The sequence below is a fragment of the Centroberyx affinis genome, unplaced genomic scaffold (genome assembly GCF_046629955.1).
Source record: "Centroberyx affinis isolate AG114_WGS23_722 - 3 ecotype Tasmania unplaced genomic scaffold, CSIRO-AGI_Caff_v1 ptg003561l_1, whole genome shotgun sequence".
Lineage (NCBI taxonomy): Eukaryota > Metazoa > Chordata > Actinopteri > Beryciformes > Berycidae > Centroberyx > Centroberyx affinis.
The window spans coordinates 182501-206416 of NW_027281493.1; the positions used below are offsets into that span (position 1 = coordinate 182501).

General features: G+C 39.8%; 1 protein-coding gene across 1 annotated transcript in view; it reads right to left on the reverse strand.

Annotated features, from left to right (window-relative positions):
• The window catches only part of slc13a4 (solute carrier family 13 member 4), a 40818-nt gene extending 20868 nt beyond the window's left edge, over nt 1-19950 (reverse strand). Inside the window, exons 1-2 of the mRNA XM_071540064.1 lie at nt 19828-19950; nt 8859-8987 (exon numbers count right to left, since the gene is read on the reverse strand). Of these exons, the coding sequence (XP_071396165.1) occupies nt 8859-8987; nt 19828-19950 (252 nt within the window). The remainder of the gene's footprint in view (nt 1-8858; nt 8988-19827) is intronic.
• Between the last annotated feature and the right edge of the window lie 3966 nt (nt 19951-23916).

A 23916-nucleotide genomic window follows, 5' to 3' on the forward strand; every position in this document is an offset into this window, starting at 1 on the left:
AAAATACTCCATTACAAGTAAAAGTCCTGCATTACAATCCTATTTAAGTAAAAGTACATAAGTATCAGCAGCAAAATGTAGTTAAAGTATTAAAGTAAAAGTAGTGGTTTGGTCCCTCTGACTGATATTTTATTATATATGACATCATTAGATTATTAATACTGAAGCATCAGTGTGTAAGCAGCATGTTACTGTTGTAGCTGCTGGAGGTGGAGCTAGTTTGAACTACTTTATATACAGTTAGCTAGTTTAGTCCAGTGGTTCCCAAGCTAGGGGTCGGGCCCCTCCAAAGGGTCACCAGATAAATCTGAGGGGTCATGAGATGATTAATGGAAGAGGAAAGAAGAAAAAACAAAGTTCTGATACACAAATCTGTTTTCAGTTATTGGACTTTTTTCTCTAATCTTTGATTTTTGCTGGAATATTGGATCATTTGAACATTTATTGAAATGAAACCATGTGAGGTTTAGAGGGAAAAATCACTATTTGGTGGAGCTGTTAACAACTCATAGACATCTGAAATGTGACCCGACTACACACTGCTTTTTGTAAGACGTCAAAAGCCAAAAAGGGTGGAAACCACTGGTTTCATCTTTAACAATGTGTTGTATTTTAAAAGCTTGTTATATTATCCATTGTGTCAAATCTCCATCTGAAAAGTAACTAAAGCTGTCAAATAAATGTAGTGGAGTAGAAAGTACAATATTTCCCTCTGAAATGTAGTGGAGTGGAAGTATAAAGTAGCATCAAATGGAAATACTCAAGTAAAGTACAAGTATCTCAAAATTGTACATAAGTACAGTACTTGAGTAAATGTACTTAGTTACTTTCCGCCACTGACCATATATAAACATCTAGAAACAGATAGTGTGCAAGTAGCGTTTTATTTACGTAAACTTGAAGGCTTTTAGAGTGACTTAGAATGAGTGCAGCAGAAGAATAAGCTTCAATTCCTACAGCTGATCGGCGACATTACAAGCGACCAACAGTAAGGAGGTCAAAGGTCAGAGTCACGATATTCCTGTGGCTGCAGAGCGATCCCTGAGCAGACAGTGCCGGGAAACAGAAACAAAACAAGAGCTGAGGAGAGAGCTGGAGAGTTTTCCTCCTCCGGTCGGATCAACAGTTACAGTTTGCGTGTTGTTCCTGTTAATCTCCTTCTTCTTCTACTTCTGACCCGCGGGTTCACGACCTCGGTGTTGTGTAAGCCTTCGTCTCCTCACCTCTCACCTAAAACCTGCTGCACTTCCCTCTAGCGAGCGTTTCCGTGCACATTTCTTCCCCCCCTGAAAAAATTATACCTGAAAGGAGGAATGCTCTCCTCGCTCTGCCCCTCCCTCCTTCCTCCAGAGGGATTTTGGGGCTGTTTCCCAACCAAAATACAACTACTGAACAACAACAGAAGGCCAAATTGAGTCTCAAGTCCTGAGGCACAAGTCTCAAGTCAAGTCCCAAGTCTAAATGTAGAACAGCAAGTCAAGTCAGAACAAATCAAGAGTCCAGTATCAATTTAATATCTTAAAGAAAACTAAATATCTAGGACTTTTCAATGCAATATGGTTTTAATAGGATAAAAACTTGGTAAGAGCATCATGAGTTTGATTTCTATAATCAGTTTCAACTTCAATAAATTCAATCATTCCATACAAATTCAGAAAACAGAATTTAAATTCAGTCGTCTGCTGGAACAAATCTCATCACTTTCAATCTAAGTCATTTACACAAACACAAGATCTCAAGTCAAGACTTTAGAAACCTTTTCAAGTCATCAGAGTACAAGTCAGAGTCAAGTCCCAAGTCACCAGAACCCAAGTCAAGTCAAACCTCAAGTCTATCTATATATCTCGTGTGTGTATTCCAGGTGTGGTTAATGAGCCAATATGGATCAGTATGGATATAAATATCTGGTACTCTTCCTACAGCTATGATACGGCATGAAAAAAAAGGCAGAGAGAGATACAGAGACACAGGAGAGAGAGAGAGAGAGAGAGAGAGAGATACAGGTAAACCCAACCAGTCCAATAAATACATTAGAGTTACGGTAATCTTCTCCTCTGAATATTTTACTGAACTCACTTCACAAGAGGCTTACAGCAGCGCTAACAGGCGGCTTTGTCACCGTTTGTCAATGCGATTTGGTCACATGAGGCCTCCGGCTCACTTTATGTAACGCTCATAAGAAAGGCGTGTGTGTGTGTGTGTGTGTGTGTGTGTGTGTGTGAGCCAGGAGAGACTGTCAAAAACCCAAAGTGTGAAAGGTACTGAAGTTTGGTGGCAGCGGTAACCTTGAGATTAGAGAAATGGGATTGAGAATATTGGCGTTTCAAATCCCTGAAATGTGGAAAAATGTGGGAGAGGAACATGTGGGAGAATCACTCATGAGCAAGGCACTAAAACTACCCCCCAACTGCTCCAATTGTAGTGGTAGAAGAAGACTGTGGTTGAACTGGAAAGGTAACTGGTGTGAATATGAAGCTGGGTGTTAAAGGGTGAAAAAGAGGAGGCACACTCTTCTTTCCCTGGAGGTATAAAGGTTTTAAAAAGAACGACAATTCACATGACGTCACCTCCAGATGTTTCCAGCAGCTCCAGTGGAGTTTTGATATGAGAAAATGTTTCAGGATGTAAAACCTCAGCGGTAAACGTCAGGTTTTGGTGTCAGTCCCTCAGAATCAAAGAGCGAGGGCTTCTTCTTTCTAGAGCCGCCATTTTTGCACCGAGAGACGTTCAACAATCATACAGGGAGAAATCCATCGTAGAAGAAGAAGAGAGAGACCAGTTTCTCCACCCACAGGAGCAGGAGAGAGACGGGATATTCTGTCTTACGGCCTTAAAGCAGCACTGATAAGCAACAAAGGTGAGAAGAGAAGAAAACGAGGGGAAAGAAGAAGAGCGCAGGTAACTGTGAGAAGTAGAAATGTCACTATTTTTACTATTTTTTCTGCGTCATTTACAAGGTTTCCCTCATTGCTTAGTGCTGCACAGGTGTATTCCCTAAGAAAAATAAACAAATAAATAAATAATAAATAATTAATTACATTAATTCATTTGAATGTATTAATATTATAACTATTCCTATTCTTCTTCTTCTTCTTCTTATTATTATTATTATTATTATACTGTACAGTTATATTGAAAGAAAACACATATTTTTCCCTCACTACTTGGCACTGCATAGGTATATTGGTGGGGGAAAAAATCTCAAAGTGGATCAAAAAAATTATTAAATGAATAAAAATGAAATCAATGAGTATTGTATTGTCAGGGTAAATTGACAGATGAAACAGAATATCAGCAGGCAGACACGTGTCTGGACAGGCTGTCCTGCCCTCTGTCCTGTCTGCAGGTTAATGGGTTTTCTGTTCACTTCATAAAGCTGTGGAGGTTTTAATGAGGCTGCCGTGCTGCTCGGGCACTCAGGTCGTATTTGATGTGTGAGTCCGGTCTGTCTGAGTGTGTGGGAGAGATCCTGAACACTATCAGGAATAAAGGACCGGAGGTTTCTGATGTGAGATAAACTGTAAATCCACTTTACTCTGGAAAGTGTGAGGTGCAGAGCAGTCAGTCTTCTCACCAGTGGCTCAGAGGATTGGTCAACAATTTCTAAATGACTGAAACTTAATTATATCTGCCAATGAAGTTGGAAGGTTATATTTCCACCAGTCTGTTCGCAAGATTTCTCCAAAAGTTACAAGCTGATTTGGCTGAAACTTGGATGGCAAAATCTGATCTGATTAGTTGATTAGATTGTCATCTTGTCATCTTGTTATTGTTTGTATGAAGAAACAAAGCTTATCTCAAAGCTTATCTCCCTCTTGATAAAGCTGGATTAATCATTCAATGATGATATTTTTTGCAACTTAAAAAAATATATATATATCTTATCAACTGATCAGTTTATTAGATTTCGGTGGTGATCCAGACCTGAGATTTCCACCATTAGACGGTTACCGTTTTTTTTAGCCATAACTATTATGCTGCGTTCAGGTGCTGGTGGGAAAGTCCGACATACGGCACTACCAAGTCGGCTGCTAATCATTGCATATTGCATTCATAGTTAAAATCAAACCTGGAAGACAAACGAGAAATAAACATAAACGGTTACAGAGGCTGCAGCTTTGCAAGTTGGAGAATTGTTCAGTGTTGATGGAGGTTTGAGCTCTAATGAGTGACTTCTAGTTAGTATCTATGTTGACTATTTTTTTTCTTTATGTTGCGAATGTTTTCATCTTCAAAAATATCATCATTGGAGGATTTATCCAGCTTTATCAAGAGGGGGATAAGCTTTGATTCAAATGACATCAGAGGCATCAAATGACAAGGGAAATAAATTACCGAAAGTACTGATGGAGGGAATGAAGTCATGATGGAAGTGAGAGTGACTTAGCGACTGATAAGGTGTGTGTGTGTGTGTGTGTGTGTGTGTGTGTGTGTTGGTGCACGTGTCCACATGCATGTCCAACGAGAGAGAAGAGTTGTATGTTGAGCTACTAATGGCTGCATGTATGTTGAGTAAAAGCTTAATGGGGTTTTCTTCACGCTCCATAGACTCATCACTGATAAAACCTTTACAGCTGAGTGATGATGTTTCCTATAGGCGGCCATATTTACACTGATACAAAAAAAAAAAAAAAAAAGTCTCTTCTTTTAAAATCTGGCAAATAACCCCCAGCTGTATGTTCTGGTTACACCCAGCTGGATCTAAACGCCTCTTCCATTTTCCATGTCAGGGCAGGAAATTACACCAGAAAACTTTAAAGTAATAATAATAACTTTATTTGTATAGCACTTTTCTAAAAGCAAGTATTTATACTCTGCAACATTTTCATATAAATAAATGTCTGTTCTGCTGCTCTCTCTCTGCTCTAACTCAACAGTGATCCAATCTATATCCAGTTCATCAAATCTTTTCCACACTCTGTTCGTTTCCGGTTTGTTTGGAATAAACAGCAGAAGAAGAACTGGGTAGTTAGCATGAGCAGCAATAGCCACCGTGGCTGAACAGACAAAGAAAAGAGAAACTCAAACTGCATCAACAGAAAATCTAATAAATTTGGGGAACATAGGATACTGGGAACATAGGAATGACTCCTTGGAGGGAACGAAAAACAGTAACTTCTCCTTTAACAGAGACGGGGGTTTGCAAATTGGACAAAATCTCTCTCTCTCATAGTGTAGCTTACCTTCCAAAATTTGAGAAAAAGACAACTGCTTGTGTAAAACTGAATCCCACTTGCTTCTTACAGTTAGTTTGTCTGTCAGCAGGATATCAAACTTCTGAACACATTGCCATGAAATTTGGTGGACAAATGAAGGTAGATTTTGTTAGTGATCTGATGTTTTTGAATTAAAAAGTTACTTTTAATAAAGAGTAGCCTAATTTTGCAATGCAACTACTTACTTTTTAAAGTAACTAACAAAGTAACAAAGTAAGTAAAAGCAACTTTCCCCAACTGTGTTGAACACTGACCAGAGTAATTACTTTTTAAGGTGAGTAACAAAGTAAAGTAACTAGTTATGACGTCTAGTTAGTTAGTTTGTCTGTCAGCAGGATATCTCAAAAACGTGAAAATGGATTTTCATGAAATTTGGCGGACAGATCTTTGGGCCAAGGAACAATTGATTCGATTTTGGAGGTGATCTGGATCTGTGATTTCAGCCATTAGACAGTTTTTAGTCGTAGCTATGAAACTAACAGAGACAGAGACTTGATTCCAAATCCTAAGAGGATGTTTGCAGGGTCGAGAAATCAATTTAATTTAAAATTTAAGTGAAAGGAATGATGTGTTTGGGTGTAACAGCAAGTTGGAGAATTGTTCAGCATTGGTGGAGGTTTGTTGTGTTGTAGTTTGAAGTTTATTTCCTCCCCTCCGCCCCTCCGTACGATACAATACACAATACAATGGTACTTAACCTAATGTGGACCAAAAGTGTTAGTTATATGGAACCTCACATGACCTAACACCATTTTCTGGCTGCTTTCCTCCAAAGCACCTTACAGTACCATGAGTGCATGGGTGGGAAATGAAGCCTTAACCCTGGCAGTGTCGCTGTCAAGCTTTCCCACTGAGATACTGAAGACTGTAGAGAGCCAGCACCTGTCTCTCTCAGTTTGTGTTTTGTCCGCAAGAGGTGTGTGATGTTCAGTTTGTTCCCTCGGTTTCTATGCAATAATTATAAAAGAAAATAATAATAAATAATAGTCCAATGCCATGGTTTTGCTGCTGTCCCTCGCTGCTTCCCATACGACAGACGAACCCAATGCCACCGGGACTTGGCTCCTGGCCAGCGGCAACGGGGATCAGAGGGAAGCAGGAGGTCTCGTTACATAAAGATACACACACACACACACACACACACACACACACACACAGAAATACCAACATGCACACACCTGTACATGAGCATGAACCCACATCCACACACACACATCGAGGGTTTAGAGTGAAAGGGACGTAAGTGACAGTTTCCTAATTTTATAGCAGAGCAAAACCAAAACTTTAACTGATTGCACAAACATAACATCAAGTATTAAGTGCAGTTATGCCCTTTTTACATTGTTTTATTCAAAACATAACATGAGCTATTAACCAAATTTAATCTACGGTTTCCTTTGAGTTTTCTGGATATTTCACTTTATTTAATTTTTTGTTACAAATGTGTTTTTTGACCATCAGGTAGAGCTCAACAAGAGCTTTCCAATGATATGTAACACTCATTTTCTGCCAAAATGTCACTTTTGCACCAAACCCTCGATATGTACAGTAAAACACACAACAACACACACACACACACACACAGAGAGAGAGAGAGAGTAGGATGCAACCTAATACCACTTGAAAGGTTCCTGTCAGGTGGTATTGATATTCAGTATTGATAATATATAACACTACATGTATTCTCAGATATGTGGTAAGAAAAAACAGAAAAACATCTAAACTAAAACTAAAATAAAAAGAATTTCAGAGAATTACATTGAAGTAAATTTCCTTTAGGTTTTTGTTTTTTTTTCTTTCAAATTCCTTTCCCAATTCCTCAACTGAACTGGAATTGATGAGTTCATTCATAAATTGAACCCCAAACCCTGAGGTAGAAACATACAAGACATATCAAGTCTGACTTACACACACACACACACACACACACACAACAGACCACGCTCCAGCTAACACACACTCCATACAGTGACCCGGACCAAGCCGTGTACGTCAGCACAGAAAGTCCTTTCACCCACATCCCTGCTGATCTGTTCTCACAGCGGCCCGTACAGCAATCTGAGCGCCTGACTCACTGCGAGCCCATTAACACGCCGTCGAACCCGATATCTCGGCCTTTACGCTATTCCTGCTGTTTTTCGGTCGGGATTGGACACTCTAAATAACACCAATACATTCCTGAAACTGAGACAAAGTTTGTGACATTTACAGTAGAATTCGTTGCGTAAGTTGCCCTTATCCTGCAACTATCCGACTTTTGTGCTTTCTTAAATGTTACCGTGCAACTTAAAGGACAACTCCTGTGTGACTGGACTTTCCCCTCCTGGTTTACATCACTGCACAGCTTTTATCCAGCTTTCATCACTTCAGGAGATATTCTATATTTTTCCCTCTTAGTTGTTTAATATTCTGAAACAAACACTGTCTAAATATTATGAATTCCTCCCAGTAAAGAAGAGGGGAGCAACTTTAAACCGTAATTGTTTAAAATCAAGCTTTCATTTTACAGACTATAGCCTATAGCTGGAGGAAGAGTCTTGCTTTAGTTTGTCTGTTGGCTTGACTGGGTTGATTGACAGGAGGCGGGGCCTAACGTAACCACAGAGAACGTTAGCTATCAGTTTAAATATTTATTTTGCATAGGCAAATGCGTAAATCAGAGAGGCAGAAAGCGGAATTGTTGTCTCGGCTCTCCCAGTGTTCCTGAATGCAACACATTAATATGTAACGGTGACTGGAACTTCTTTCAAAATGTAAAAGTTTATAGCCTGATATCAGCGTTCTGATGCAACTTGCAAAACGCGATTGTTGGTTTCTCATTCACAGTGATGGATTATCTTTACCAACTGAATTAGAGTCTCCAGCTGTTTTCTGTGCTGTTTGGAATTGAATGGGAGTGAATGAGCCTGAGAGGTTTGGCAAAACTGATTTAAAAATATCTTCAGTCGTGGAGCACGCATGTAAAAACCGTCACAATTAACATTAAATGAATGGAAAATGTAAATAACAAACTGGAATTGTCCTTTAATGGACATGTTGTGTCTCTCATATAAACGGGAATGCCACCCAGTTTAAGAGTTTTAAGAGTTTAAGAGCCGCAGGACAGTTCAGTCAATGTTTGTGAACTTGCACCACTCTTTCCTACAGCTAGAATGAGAGTGAACCATTGAAGTTGTGATGTCACTGGGATGTAAAATCTGCAGCTGCTCCATTGACAATGAATGGGGCAGTGACTTTGTGGAGCCATAAGGCGCTGAGTTCTCACACCAAAATTTAGTTTATAGTCTTGCATTGCTAACAGGTACAGTATGAACCAGAATTTAAACCTCATTTTGGTGCAAGAACTCATACAGAAGCCTTATGGGTCAACAAAGTCAGCGCCCCATTCGTTGTCTATGGAGGAGAGCCGTTTACATCCCAGTGACATCACAAGTTCAAGGGTCAGTTCTCTTAGTATGGCTAGATTGTATTTTTTCTTCCTCCTCTCTTCCCTCTTGTCTTTTTCACTGGGCTTTGGTCAACTGTGATTGTTTGGCTCCGCCCACTGAGGTTTAAACCAATCAGATACTTATTCTGCCTCCAGAGCAGAGTTGTCTGAAGAACTTAAAACTGCCATCAGACAGAACGGACAGGCGGACTCACCTCGCTGGACTTGAGCACCCCGAACAGCGGGTAGAGGAAGGCGGGAACCAGAGCAGCAGCACCCAAGGGAACGGCCTCGGACACCCAGTAGACCGCCGTCACCATCAGCACGTACGCACAGCATGCCTCCTGCAGCACAGACACACACACAGGGACCGAACTGTCAACCAATGAGAAGGCTTCATCCACTTTCCACTGTCACAAACCAGACTAGACACATTCTGATCTGCAGTTATTTTGGTGTATTGCTGACTGAATTCATATCCACTGGTGGCACAGAAAAGTGAATCCAGTAATCAACTTTACAAATGTTTGAGCTTTTTCTTTTTTTTTTTGTGTTTAATTTGCTTCCACTCTTCTTCGTGTGTTTTGGAAACGGTTGAGTTGAAGGTGAGGAACAACAACAGAACCGACCCATCATCACTGTGTCGGATCATCCTCTACTGACTTTAGAGCTTCCCTGGAAAAGAGCAGCCAAGATCCTGATCAATCACACACACACACACACACACACACACACACATTTATTCCCTATCCCTTACCTTAACCCTTCTGAGCAAGCATTTAAAGTCACACTGAATTACTTTTTCGCCTTTTTGGCTCATTCTATCATACCATACACCTGTTTGATAATTTATGCAAAATAAAATTACTTCTATTTTTATATCAAAATCTCATTACTTTTACTTCCTGGAAAATGTAAAATCTATAGTGGTGACACCAGTGTGTGCCAGGAGATGTAAATAAAATGCCATAACGCAGACAGAGACGTGTATACACACACACACACACACACACACACATACACACACATACAGATGCACACAAGCACACACTCTCTCTTAGACACGTGTTACAGATACTAGTCAGAGTAGTATGTTGTTTGTGTGTGTGTGTGTGTGTGTGTGTCCCGTGGAGTGGAGTGTTGTCTGGACCAGTGGGGAGTGTGGTTTGTACAGAATCCCACTGGGCTGAACACACACACCATGGGTACACACACACACACACACATACACACACACACGCTTTCTCCCATTATCTCTCTCTCACTCTTTCTCTCTCTCTCTCTCTCTCTCTTACATACACACACACACACACACACATACACACACATACAAAAGCACATATCAGAACACGCTTTCTCCCATTATCTCTCTCTCACTCTTTCTCTCTCTCTCTCTCTCTCTCTCTCTCTCTCTCTCACACACACACACACACACACACACACACACAGCAATATTGTATTAATCTGGTTATGGTTATATAATATCGACATCCCAGCTGCACTGTCACAACAGCAGCAGGCTTAATGACAGGCTTTCAACCTTCAAAACTAAAGAGGAATCTTGTGATGTTTATAAAAATCTCATGAAAACTACTTTCATTAACCTTTTACAGCACTCTGAGGCAAAGGACATTTTCCCAAATTTCGAGACGTTAGTATAATTACTGTAAACAAATCAGACTATCAGTGTCAGCCTCTCTCAACCTCTACTCTGCATCCTCCATTGTTTCTCCACCTGGTGGATCTGGAGGGAAATCTGCTGGATCGCTTTACGGCACAAAACAGGAAGAGGTTCTGTTCTTCCAGAGCAAACGGAGCTAAAGCTGAAAGAGTTTCTGGCAGCAGATGGTGGAAGGAGGGAAAGGAAGATGGAGAAATCACTTCCAACATGTTGATCCTCTTCAGGGAGGGGGGGGGGGGGGCAGGAAGCAACGGGGCTGATGGGAAATGTAGTCTTAATGTGGAGAAACACTAGAATTAACAATACTACTGGAGTGAGATAGAGGAGAACAATCAGCTCCAACATGGACTCATTTGTTGTTTACAGTCAGTAGACCAAAGTGTCACAGCTAATTTAACATAGATACACATCGCACCTTTAAACTGAAGAACTGTATTTTCATGAAACTGAATTCCGGTGTCAGCTTTCTACCTTGCGGGTCTCTATGCTTCATATTAACTTTGTGCATGAACACAGTCGCCTTTCTGTCGTGGCAGTTGCAACTCCTGCCACATGCTGGGTAAACGCCTTGTACTTTTACAAAAGAAGAACATTCAGTCTAACATCTTGCCGATAACAAGTCGGTTAATCTCAAATTAATGAAGCCAGAAGGAAAACAAAACCACGGGGCTCCAGGAAGGAGCCGGTCCAGACCTGTTCAGACCCGACAGCCGCTCAGAACACTGACTTAGAATAATTAATTTATTCTAACATTATGAATCACCCACCAAGCGCAGTAGAGTACACATAGGACGCCATTACACCATTAACATGCATCTCTGGTTACATTCTGGTTACATTCAGATTGCTGTTTCCCATGCAAAATGCAGATTTGCCTACGACTTTTCACCTGGTAAAGCTATATACACTTTTTTCACTTTTCAAAACGGAGAAAGAGATCATCTTAGACAACTGGTTGGTGTTTATTGTTCAGTTTTTAACAGGTTAGTGTAACTGTGGGCTACAGCTGATGAGAAGACAATATTATTAACTATTGACAGTTTTGTTGGTACTGGACCAGATTGACAGTAGACACGACCATCCACACCTTTTTTGATGATATTTCAATACTCAAAGCTAGTTTTAAGTAGCTGCCTATCACCAGTTCACTCTATGTGCACTTCCTGGTTGGATCTAACAAAAAACATACAAAATATTTCTTTTCATGTCCTTTTTGTTGGCAGCGGATGTAGTGGTAAATAAAAAGGTCTGTAAAACAGCCAATAATATAAACAAAAATCCATTACACTTTCAGAAGTCACTAGGCGACTTTGCACGTTGGCGGCCCCACATGGCAGCGAGAGGCAACTGTTTGAATTTGGAGGACTTCACTACCCATAAACCCTGTGCAGTGAGGTCAGTAAACTGTCTGTGATGCTTTATACCAAAGGAAACCAAAGAGACGAGAGAGGAGAAGATCTAACGCTGGAGAGTCCAGCTTTCTCTGCTGCTGTTCAGGAGACAGTTTGGATTTCATTCATCATTTGCTCTTCCTGTGGGTGGAGTGGGAGGGTCGTCACACCGTACGCAACACTTGAATTGAATTTGGTCAAACAGGATGAATCTCAATTAGTCTCAGTTAGTGGAGATGGGATGCTCTTGTCTGTTGAAGCCCCACTTTGTGATTTAGGCTGATAAGATGGGAAGATGGGATGGATTTTAACATACAAATCTTGCCTAGTGCAGCTTTAAAAAGATCCTTTCCTCATATAACTTAAATCAGTTTGATACTACTTGCTTTGATGTATAATATCATGTATATTAGATCATGGAGATGCCTGTCAGCTTTAAAAGGTTTCCACAAATAAAAACATGAATAAACTGACTTTAGGTGGGTGACCCTCTATTACATCATTGATCGCATGCTGATTGGAGATGAGATTGCATTTCCACCTAAAACCCAAACACCCAAGTCGCAGCTTAATGGTGTTAAAGGTAGAGAGGAGCGGCCATTGTTGTGGTTGGACGGTGAAACACAACGTGAGACAGACCAGTGTTTTCCTGAAGCTTATTTGAATTGGCAGTGGTTGGGCATCATTTCGGTTTTGGTTTTTCAAGTCCTTCCAAGACTTCAGAGCCATTCTGAGCTCGGGCGCAGGTTGTAGCACCAAAGCGGTTCGTATTTGGATCCTTTACGTGGATTTAGGTGCCAACTTGCCGAGAGGTGAAGAGGAATTCCGAGGCATTAGGCAGAGCCGTGGGATTAGGCGGAGAACAGAACACGTTGTTTGGGTTCATAACCAAAGAAAGACTCGGCAAAGAAAGGAAACACAAATTACTCTCAGCCTCTTTACTACCACGCTGTGCTCTGTTGTCGTTTACACTCTGTTTTCCAGTTCAGTTGTCTTTGCTTGTTGTCTTTATCTCACTTACACAGATGATGACAGCAATTAAAATCTCCTTGGGAAACATATTTTAAAGGAAAAATGGTCAAAAAATGAAAACATAAGAAGCAACATAGCCTAATTGAGAGCTTTATTGATAGCCTAATTAATTTAGTTTAGATCTTGATTGTTTTTTCCTTTCTTTTTGGAAGAAGCTTATTAATATTTTCTCCTTACTTTATCTTGTTTACTTAATTTTCTTTGTACTACACTGAATTTAGCCGCTAGATCCACGGTTATAAATAAAAGCCAATTAATTCCTGACAGCTAATCAGTTTGCCATGACCATCTTTGCAGTTGCAATGACTGCAATGTTAAAGTATAGATTGGCAGCTTTAGTTTTAGGGCATTTTAAGTAATATTAGCTTGAAGACCTACAGAGTACGAAGCCAAAACATGTATTGCAGTCCACATACTTGTTTTGGAGTTTATTATAATGCAACGTACTCTAGTTGTTGAGCACAAAAACGTAAATAAAACACTAAATAATCCATGTGATGTGCAAATCAGTCAAAAGTCCTTTTTTTGTTTTGCTCATTAGCAGCTGGCCAGTCAGCATCTGACTCCATTTGGTTTTAATCAACATGTCTATCTGTCTTCCAGTCTGTCTCCAGACAGTGAGGAAAGGTAACCGGCGACACGACTTCACGTGGTTTCAGGAAACATGAGGTAATCGAGGAATCTGCCTGCTAATGGGATTAAAGCTTACCAAGGGGTTTGACTGTTGATAAAAGGAGAAGAAGAAAGAGAGGTGGGGGCATAAGAGAAGGAAAGACAAATGGACAGATGAAGAGAAACAAACATAGAGTATGGACGAATGGATAGACTGAGACAGGGGAGGTTGGACGGACAAGAAAGAGGACGAGAGAGGTATACAGACAACCAGAGAGAGAGAGATAGAGAGAGAGAGAGAGAGAGAGGGATCATTAGGTTTGATTCAGCAGTCACAGATCATTGATTATTGCTCTCAGTTTATCAGAAGATAACTGACACACAATGACTGCAACTTCAATCAGATCCACAAACATTTGTTCATGCTTAGATTTCTTTTTGGTTTTGCAACTTCTTCTCAGCAAAAATGCTTAGTCAGCAGAGGGGGGAGAATCGCTGAGTCGCTGCTGCAACCTTTTGCGATAACGAGACTTAATTCTGAGCGGAGAAAAACAAGAAGGCGACACGTGTCAAAGAGCACAAGTCAGTATTTCTTGAGAGTCTGTGCTGGTATTCTGATGACAGAGAGAAAAGTATTTGCTAAGAGGTCAGAATTGATTTTGAGGTGTGTTTCTGTGTAGCCTGCAAAAAGAAATATGCATCTTAAGAAATGGAATAGAAACAGAATCTACTGGACTTCGACTCTTCTATTTCTATTGTCTTGGATATCTTACTACCTGGATGACAGAAATGAATCTACACAGACATCGTAACAAGTCATGTAGCTATAGCATTGAGTCTTAAATTTGTATTTTGTATTAATATATGTACAAAAATCTTCCAATGTTGTGAGATAATTTCACTAGTTTCCAATGCAAATCATCTTGTTTTGAGAACTTTTTTGAATCTTGTGTGAAACTGCATTGAGAAGAAAGAGCATTATCTCATCCTATCTGCACATGTGTTCACTTGTTTTAAAGAAAACAGCATTTTAAGTCTCAGTACCAGGCTAAATGTTAAGGTGGACAGTCTTTGCAGTGTATCTCTAGGAAGTAATGGGTGAGAGAAAGCCAACACCTGCTATGGCTAGCATGGAAATGAGGGGATTTTTTCTTTCTTTCTAGGCTAAAGTTCACTTGGTTCTCTCCGGCGCTGAAAGAATGTGATGCCGGAGCGCCTGGCAGAGAGGTGGACAGGGTTTATTTGTGGCTCAGCGGGCCGCGGTACATGACGCTAACAGGTCCGATTCCCTCTGCAGCTCTCCATGCTAAAAAACATCACATCTGTCCTCTAACTTCCCACCTCATGCTGTCTAACAAAATCTAAGAGAATAAATTGGAGAAATGGAAATGCATACAGCATAGGCTATGACATGTTGCAGGGTATAAAAATAAGGATAAATTAAATGAATAAACAGGTTAACAGAGCTGACTCTTCTCAAGCTACAACTCTTCATGTTTTGGAGTAGAGACTAGGGCTAAAGACAAGACAGTTTACTGTGTCACAGTAACCTACATTTGGAAACAAATCCACCTTATCACACTATTCACTTTTACTGAGAACGTTACTGAATGGATCTACAGCCACACCACAACAAGCTGACAAGGCTAGAAGCTAGCTAGCTTCTAGCCTGCTTGTTAGAGATCTACCGGGCTTTCACACCAAACGCACAATCGCAGCATTGCGCAGAGCAAAGCGCTCTCCTAAACAGCTGCGCAGCTGAAAGCGACGCACACCACCATGATATTTCGCCAGGTTTTGCACCCAAAGTTCAACTATATTGAACTTTAACCCCCAATTACGCTGACCTCTGCGAGGCACGTCCAATGGCATTCCAACATTTACAGGAGGCGGAAGTTTTGTAGGCGCCGGAGCACCAAGGAAAATAACTACATAAAAAACATAACATGGCCAAAAAGTCACAGGCATGGCAGGTAATATCCGAAAGGATGGAGATACCAGGTTAGAAAAATTATATCGCGTTATTTACATATTCAGAAGAAGCCTAGATAGCGTCATGGTTGAATTATTTCAGCTGCTTTGAACAATGTTAAGACCTAAAGCAAAATTAGCACATTATTCATGTCATTAGTAAATCTATCTACACCATTTAAAAAGGACTATTTACAGAAAACGAATCTATAGGCTGTTGGAATTGTTTAGTAAACTGCTGATGACCCCGCTGCATCTGGAAAGGTACAAATATGTTTCTGTAGCCGACCGAGATTCCAGCTTGCGCTCTACCGAGTGCAAAATATGCACTGCCGCTTCTGGTGTGAAAGCCCCGTTAGACTTTATTAAATAACAGACAATACTCCAGTGTTCCTCCATGATGAAGCCAGACGTGGCTGATAGGAGATTTGCGACAACTGCAAAGCCGTTCAGTATTTAATATGTTTGAAACTTAATGCCTTAAAGCCCAGAGAGGGAACAGTTTTACTGAACTCCTGGAGGTTTTACAGCTGACAGGCCGGTTTCTGTCCAGACAAGTCACTGACACCAATTGATTCTCTCATCACCCCACTGTGTCTTATCTGTGGACTGCTTAGGAAATGGAGATGATTGGTATTTAGATAAAAACACAGTGGTGTAAGAACTCTTTATAGGCAGATCAGGTCAAAACTGATCTGTTAGTAACGGTCACCTGTATTCACTGAGCCAATCAGTGGACTAAATGGCACTTTAAACTGATAGATAACACACACACACACACACACACAGCCCCAGGCAGACAGACAGGTACTCACACACAAAAATAAATGCAAACACGTGCACACACACACACACACACACACACACACACACACACACACACACACACACATAAATGTAGACTTTTTGGCTACTGCTTTTACTCCTGTCTTCTCTGAGAGAGACTGGAATAAATTTGGCAAATACACAACGTTAGGGTTTAGGGTCTGGCCCTGACCTTGACCTGGTTGGTTGGCTGATAGGGTTAGAGAGAGAGAGAGAGAGAGAGACAATAAGGCAGGAAAAAATAACAAAAAACACCACAAAAAAAGCATATTTACAAGAAAGAGAGAGAGAGAGAAACGGATCTTGTGCTTTCATTTGATGTCGGCCATTTTCAGGATTCCCACTGGTCTTGTAAATCTTTAGCCTGGTATGCAGCCCCTATGAATCGCAGTTTTCACTCTTCGAATTTGCATGACGATTCATAAGGATAATGAATGAATGAATCGCCATGCAAATTCGAAGAGTGCTGAAAACTGCGATTCATAGGGGCTGGACACCAGGTTAGCAAATCTTGGAATATCATGGAGGTTTGACAGGTGTATTCCAGACAGGGAAATTGGATACATTTTTCAGAGAATATCGGGGACTTTTACAAAGGGGTCACTTAATATGAAATATACCAAGATGTACTATGGACTGTTCCTATGGAAAGTCGTGGAAAAGCCATGATAGATGCTATAAGAGTTCCCATTAAATCTGAGCTAGCGGGACGGACGACAGCGAGCTCCTGTCTCTCTTTCCCTCATGGGGGGAAAAGTCTACATCTGTAAAATTAGTATGGTATAATTACTGCATTCAAACAGTTTGAACTTCAATTTCATGTTACTTTTTGGATATGCCATGGTATCTTTTTTAGGATCAAAACCCTCCAATGGTAAGCCTGCATTTTGTATCCCTTCCAAGTACCAATGTCTCTTGACGGTGCTGAATCCCTAGAAATAACCCATCAACAACGGACAGAACTCACTATATGAAAGGTATTGTAAACTTCTTTTACTTAGATATATGATGATCTAAAAGTTTCCCACCACACAGGACGTTTCAGCACTTTCCTTCCAACTAAAAAGCATTTAGTTTAATTTATCTGGGGGTGGAAATGGCACAAAAGAAACAGCCAGTAGTGTTTTTGGCCTGGTTGGTTGGCACCTTGTCTCTCTCTCTCTCTCTCTCTCTCTCTCTCTCTCTCTCTCTCTCTCTCTCTCTCTCTCTCTCTCTCTCTCTCTCTCTCTCTCTCCCTCTTTCATCTAAACCCCCTTGAAATCTCAGTTCCCTCGTTGCACCCTCTCCCTCTCTCGTCTTCATCTCTTTGTCTCTCTATCACTCTTTCTTCCCCCCCGCTGAGGTCCGATGGCATCCAACAGATGTTTTGTTCTGCTGCAGCTGGACACAGTACCGCTCCAAACACACACACACACACACACACACATGTCCAAGTACACACACACACACACACACACACACGCTCTGTCTTTGCCCCGACCCCCCGCCACATTCCTGACGCGGTCTGGGGTCCCGGGTGTCGTGCAGGAGCCACGCGGGGCCAAAATCCGGCATAGCGGCAGATTGGTTATGTAACTTAATTGCTTGGATTTTTTTTTCCGTTTTTAGTGAAGTTTTTGTTCTTTTGTTCTTTCCTCACCTCATCCTGTGCCGCCGGTCCTGCCAAATACCGGCCAGCCGCACAATAACAACTCTTTATTAACCGGATAGATCCCGGTCCTCACTGCTGATCGGCTGACTCACGACCTGTGACGCATAACCGCTCATTTACATATTAATGATGTAATATTATCGTAATCACACCCCTGTGGAGCAGAACTGTTCATTTAAATTAACGCTATGTAAACCCAGAAGTGTGACACATAACAGCTCATTTACATATTAATGATGAATATTATATAACATACACATATGACATCAGAAGTGTTTATTTAAATATTCATGATATAATATATAAATGCACACCTGTGACGCATAACAGCTCATTTAAATAGCCACTAGCTGAAAATCACTACCGTTGCTTAGCAACCACTTTGTTTAGCTACTGTTCAAAAACTACACCGAGCCATTTCATTCATACTGATTAGAAAATAAACAGTTTCTTGAGCATTTGCGTTCTTTCTTTTTTTGTTGGTGAAATAGTGAGTTAATGCTGTTTTATAAAGCGATCAGCCACCATGATTTACACTGGTTTGAGAACAGCTAAAGGACTTTGTGTGACTATTTAACAAGATATTTAATCGAGTTTTGAGTCTTAAAAACTTGTGAAGTGAACTATCTGCAAGTGTGATGTGATATTTCCACTTGCTTCTGCTGAAAAACAACTTGTTTCTTCAATCAGGTGACTTTTTCTGGACACCAGAAACAGGTGGAATTATCCCCCTCAGACAGAATATTTCACTTGTTGCGAGAAAAGTAAGATTTTAAGACTGAACATGAGACTAAATGACTTGTTAACATGGCCATTTTTTGTCAGTGCACAGCAAAAAATGTTCATGACAGGTGAAACATTCCACTGACTGAGGAGATAATCCCACTTGTGTCCAATGCAATTTCACTTGTTCCAAGAATTGTCTACAAAAAGCCAATTGGAAGACGTTTTCATTTTTTTTTAAGAAAAATTGCCTTTCAAACTGAATACGACCTTAAAAGACTTGTTGTTTGTCAAGTTGTTTCTTTTTTTTTTTTTGGTTCTTTTTTTTTGCCAGTGCACAAATCTCCATCTCATCAACATATCGCGACATCTCCTCGCCACAGACACCGCTCAGCTGATGATCCGGACAGCTCGAGACTGTCCTGGGATCAGAATTAATCAAAACACAAGACAGTGTGTCTTTTGATTGATTCTCTCTCTCTCTCTCTCTCTCTCTCTCTCTCTCTCTCTGTCACACACACACACACACACACACACACGCCCCAAAAATCCTGTCTGGACGCTGCAGCACAAACATTCAGCCAGGATCCTCCCAAAACAACAAACTACGACACTTTGGATATTTAGTTTTTCCTGTAGGATCGGGTGTTTACTAGGTATTTACTGTGTTCAAATGTCATTATCTGATTTCATTTTGTTTGTTACTTAGTAAGGTCAATCTCCTTCCCTTTGGTTTCTTTTTAATGACTTCTTTGATACTTGTTTAGAGCGTTAAAATAGAAAAAAAACCCACTATAATATTCCTATAGGAGTAAATAGTGTGTATGGTACTTTTATAGTGTTTTTTAATTCCTATGGTATCTCTATAATATTCCTATAGGAACTTGTAGTGTGTCTATGGTGCTCAATAATGAGTTTATAATAACTTTGTCGAATGTTATTTTTAACTATTCTAATAATATTCCTAGAACGTGCACTGTTTCTATGGTACTCAATACGGATTTTACGTTGACTTTGTCGTATTTTATGGCGTTCTTATCTCCTATGGTATCCACTATAATATTCCTAGGCTAATAATAATTTAAGTAATAGTAATTTAACTAACTAATATTTTCCTGTGATATTTGTTCAGCGTCCTTCCTTAAAATTCATCACAGGATTACTTTTGTCACTCTTTTTCGGAAAGTTTTGACTTTCTTTTACTGATTTCTGTGAGTTCCCAGTCTCTTATTTTGCATCGATTAAGTGTAAATAGGCAATTTTATTCTAATAACACGAATGATTTGTTTTGTACTCACGCTGGTGGGGTGGATGAGCGGCAGGGGCAGCAGGGACAGCGGGATGAGCACCACCAGGATCAGCTTCCGCGCCTTCCACAGCTTCCTGAACAGATCCATCCTGGCTGCGGCCTCCAGCCTCATGGGTGACCGCGGGATTTGGCTCGGACCGTCCAGAACTCAGCAGAACCGGCTGTGAGACCGTCCGTCAGGTCGGGTTAAAAGTCACAGCTAACACACCGACGCCTCTGCTGTGAGACTCTGGAGAGCTGGAGAGGGGAAGAGGAAATCCTTGGATCAGCAGTGAGTGCGTCTTTTTCTGGGTTGGCTGTGCGCTTTTACGCACAGACTCTGGATCTCTCTCTCTCTCTCTCTCTCTCTCTCTCTCTTTGTCTCTCTCTCTCTGTTTGAGTTTTGTTTTTATCTCAATTTCACTTCCACCACATCTGACTGACAGAAAAATCCTCTTTCATTTGTGTCTGACTGATGCCCGGATGTGTCTGCTGGTGTGTGTGTGTGTATGTAGGCTATGTGTGTGTTAAGTGGAGACTTCAGGTGGCAGACTGGAGCTGCTGCCTCATTTATCAGTCTGAGGATATGCTAATGAGGCCCGTGCTCGCCCCGCCCCCCGGCAGTTTCTCAGCCAGTCAGTGTTGAGTAAAGTTTGCAAGAGGGTGTGTGTGTGCGTGTGTATGTCTGGGCATGTGTGTGAAAAGGAACTACAGCAATCCTATGATAAGAAAAGGTACTATGGGTAGGTAGGTATCAGAAAGGTACTATGCAAACATTACAGCAAAACTATAAGTCCCCATAGGAATATTATAGGAATATCATAGGGATACTATAGGAGATAAAAAGAGAAAATTAGATTAAATGTGTGTGTGTGTGTGTGTGTGTGTGTGTGTGTGTGTGTGTGTGTGTCCATTCGAGACAGAAATATAGTAATCCTATAATAAATTTAAGGACACTACACTTTTATTACAGTAAAACTTAAAAAAAAAAAAAAAAAAAGTCTCTATTGGAATATTGTAAGAATATTACAGGGATATTATAGAGATATCATAGGAAATAAAAGTAGCACAAAGTACAATAAACTCACCATAAACTCATTATTGAGTACCACTGACACACTATAAGACCCTATATTGATATTATAGTGATTTATTGTTAGTGTGTCCCTTAAGAAAAATAATTAGTAATCCTATAATACATACAGAAGGGTGCTATGCAAATATCACAGCAAAACTACTGAATTCCTATAGGAATAACTAAACTAAAAAAAATATAGGCCAAAAATATTATAGGGATACTATAGGAGATAAACACACCACAAAGTACCACAAGGTCTCGTTATAAACTCACTAAATTCACTATACCACCAACACACTATAAGTCCCTATATGTTATAGGAGCATTATAATGTCTTTTTGCAATGCCTTGTATTATGTAGTAATGCAGCGTGTGGTGATTTCTGAATAAAGTTTTTCTTCTGGCAATGATAAAAATGTTCTATACAAAACTCCACAGAGAGAAATGGGACTTACAGAACAGAATAGGAACAGAATAAAACAGATTAAAAACACGAGGGGGAAAAAAGTGACTCAAAACACACAGTAAAAGAGAGGAGACAGAAAGAGAGAAGAGAAGAGAAGAGAAGAGAGAGAACAGGACCTGGACAGACATTTAACACAGAGGTTCCCCATCGTTTTCATTAAAGGAACCCCCAATTAAAAGCACATTAGACCACAGGAACCAGGGTTCAACTGATATGGGCTTCTGATATTTTGGAATTGAAGCTGCCAATAGCTGATATTTTGCACCAATATCCAGTATATCTTTACATTTGACCATTTTCATGCCAAAGAATCACAAGTATTCAGTGTTTCCCCCAGAGTTTTCTTCTCATCGGGGTGAAAAGCCTCTGAAGCAGCATTCAGAGCATCATGGGACACTAAAACTCTCCACTGAAACTCAGACTGATGAAAGTCTTTTAGTGTCACCAGCTCTTTAAGGCAGAGTGACCCACCACACCTGTTCAATGGTAGAGAAACTCTGGGAGACATTACTGCCTTCACATGAAGAATTAATTCACAAAAAACATTAGAAAATCAAACATCATGTCAGGTTTTCTCAGTCTGGTTTTCTGTAGCTGTGATCAGGAGGAACCTCCATCAGATCAGAGTTGGACTGATGTCTAATATTTAACAAAAGTCCAAAATCAGCCATAATATATATCAGTTTAACTCTACAAGGAAGCCAATTGAGAGGATATTTGCAGTCAGATATGATTTGGTCCAGAATAATCTTTCTGTAAGGAGAGTGGATTCTCTCTTTTTGCTAACATCAGGGAATTAAATAACAGTGAAATTAAGTACTGAAATTAAACTTGTCCTAATGTTGCTCAGGTCCCTTGAAATCCCCTGAAGGACCCCTGGAGGTCCCCGGACCGCAGGTTGGGTACCACTGAGTTAAGTTAACATGTGGCTGTCCCACACCGCCCCCTAGTGGATCCATTGAGTCAGTGCAAGTGGATTTCCCAGAAGGAATATAGTGGAGGGTAAACCCAAATAAACTCAATTTATACACCTTTAAGGCTGACACAATTTAAAAAAAATAATTTTAAAAATATAAAATAAAATAAGAAAAAATATAAATAAATGTAATAATACTTAATAAAATAATAACATTAGTAAATAACCAAATAAATAAATATCAAAATATATAAATAATATTTTAATAGCCTATTTCTATTTTGTATTTACTTTGTATTTTACTCATGTTTACCTGTTTTTCCCACTGCTGTAGGCCTATGTATGCAATTACATGCTAACTTCCACCCCAAAAAAATCAATAAAAAATTGCTCACAAAAAATAAATAATAATAATAATAATAATAATAATAATAATAATAATAATAATATATAGGCCTAGAATTTAATTTGTCAGTCACTTTTCTAAACAACATTACAAAATGCTACAAATGTAATCAAAATAGTGACTCTTATACGGTCACATGTTGTTATAAATTGTAATAAATCTCACTTACTTTCTCACTTACTTTCTCTGAATCTCCTTTAATAACCCTTGAGTGTTTGTCTGTCAACATAACAGAATAAAACACAACAGGACTTTATTAGAGCGCTGCCTCGCTCTTCATACATGACTGTATATTGAGTGGATTATCCCTTTAAATTTCCCCCTGCTTTTATCACGCAACAGGGTTTTTCTTTCCTGGAGAATTAATCCTCATTACACAATGGAGAAGCTTAGAGGGGAAAGTGTTTGGTGAGTTTACAGTATGTTTGTCATGTGATGTAAAACACCAGGCCGCTTTCATGTTGAACTACTTAAACTTCCCCCCTTAATGTAAAACCCCTTAAATCAGCCTGATGTGTTGAAAGTGTTTTGTAACTTTTGACTGAAGTTGGTTCTTCTTTGGTCATGGAAGGAAAAATGTCACTTTATGTAGCTTCAATAAGGAAATGGATTATGGAAGCAGAGTTGTTGTGGATGTAAGGAACACTGTCAGGAGAAAAGGTAGAAGTGTGGAACCTTTTTCTGCAATTGCATCTTCATTATAATAACAATAACAATAATATGAATTCTTTTTTTTTTCTACTCCCAAGTTGAGCAATTCCATCTTAAATTATGCAAATGGTTAAAAAAAAAAAAACTGAAAATAACAAACATAGCTTTTCATATATACTGTATAAGATTTTAATACAGAATTGGTCAACCTGGGAGTGGAAAAAAAAACATTAATATGGATTTTTGTTGTCCAAATATATTTATATTTTTTCCACTCTTGGGTTGAGTAATTCTACATTAAATTCTGCAACCACTTTGAAAAATTAGAGCAGGTCTGCTCTAATTTTAGAAGCTCTATTCTATTCTATTCTATTCTATCTATCACTGAACCAGTTCTCCTTGGACAGCCTCAAGCAATCAATCAATTAAGACAAGAGGGTCAACCATGGGTTATCTGTACATACACACACACACACACACACACATACACACACACACGCACACACATACACGCATACACACACACACAGTATTATGTCATTTATTACAACTTATCAAATAAGGCCATCACATATGACACAT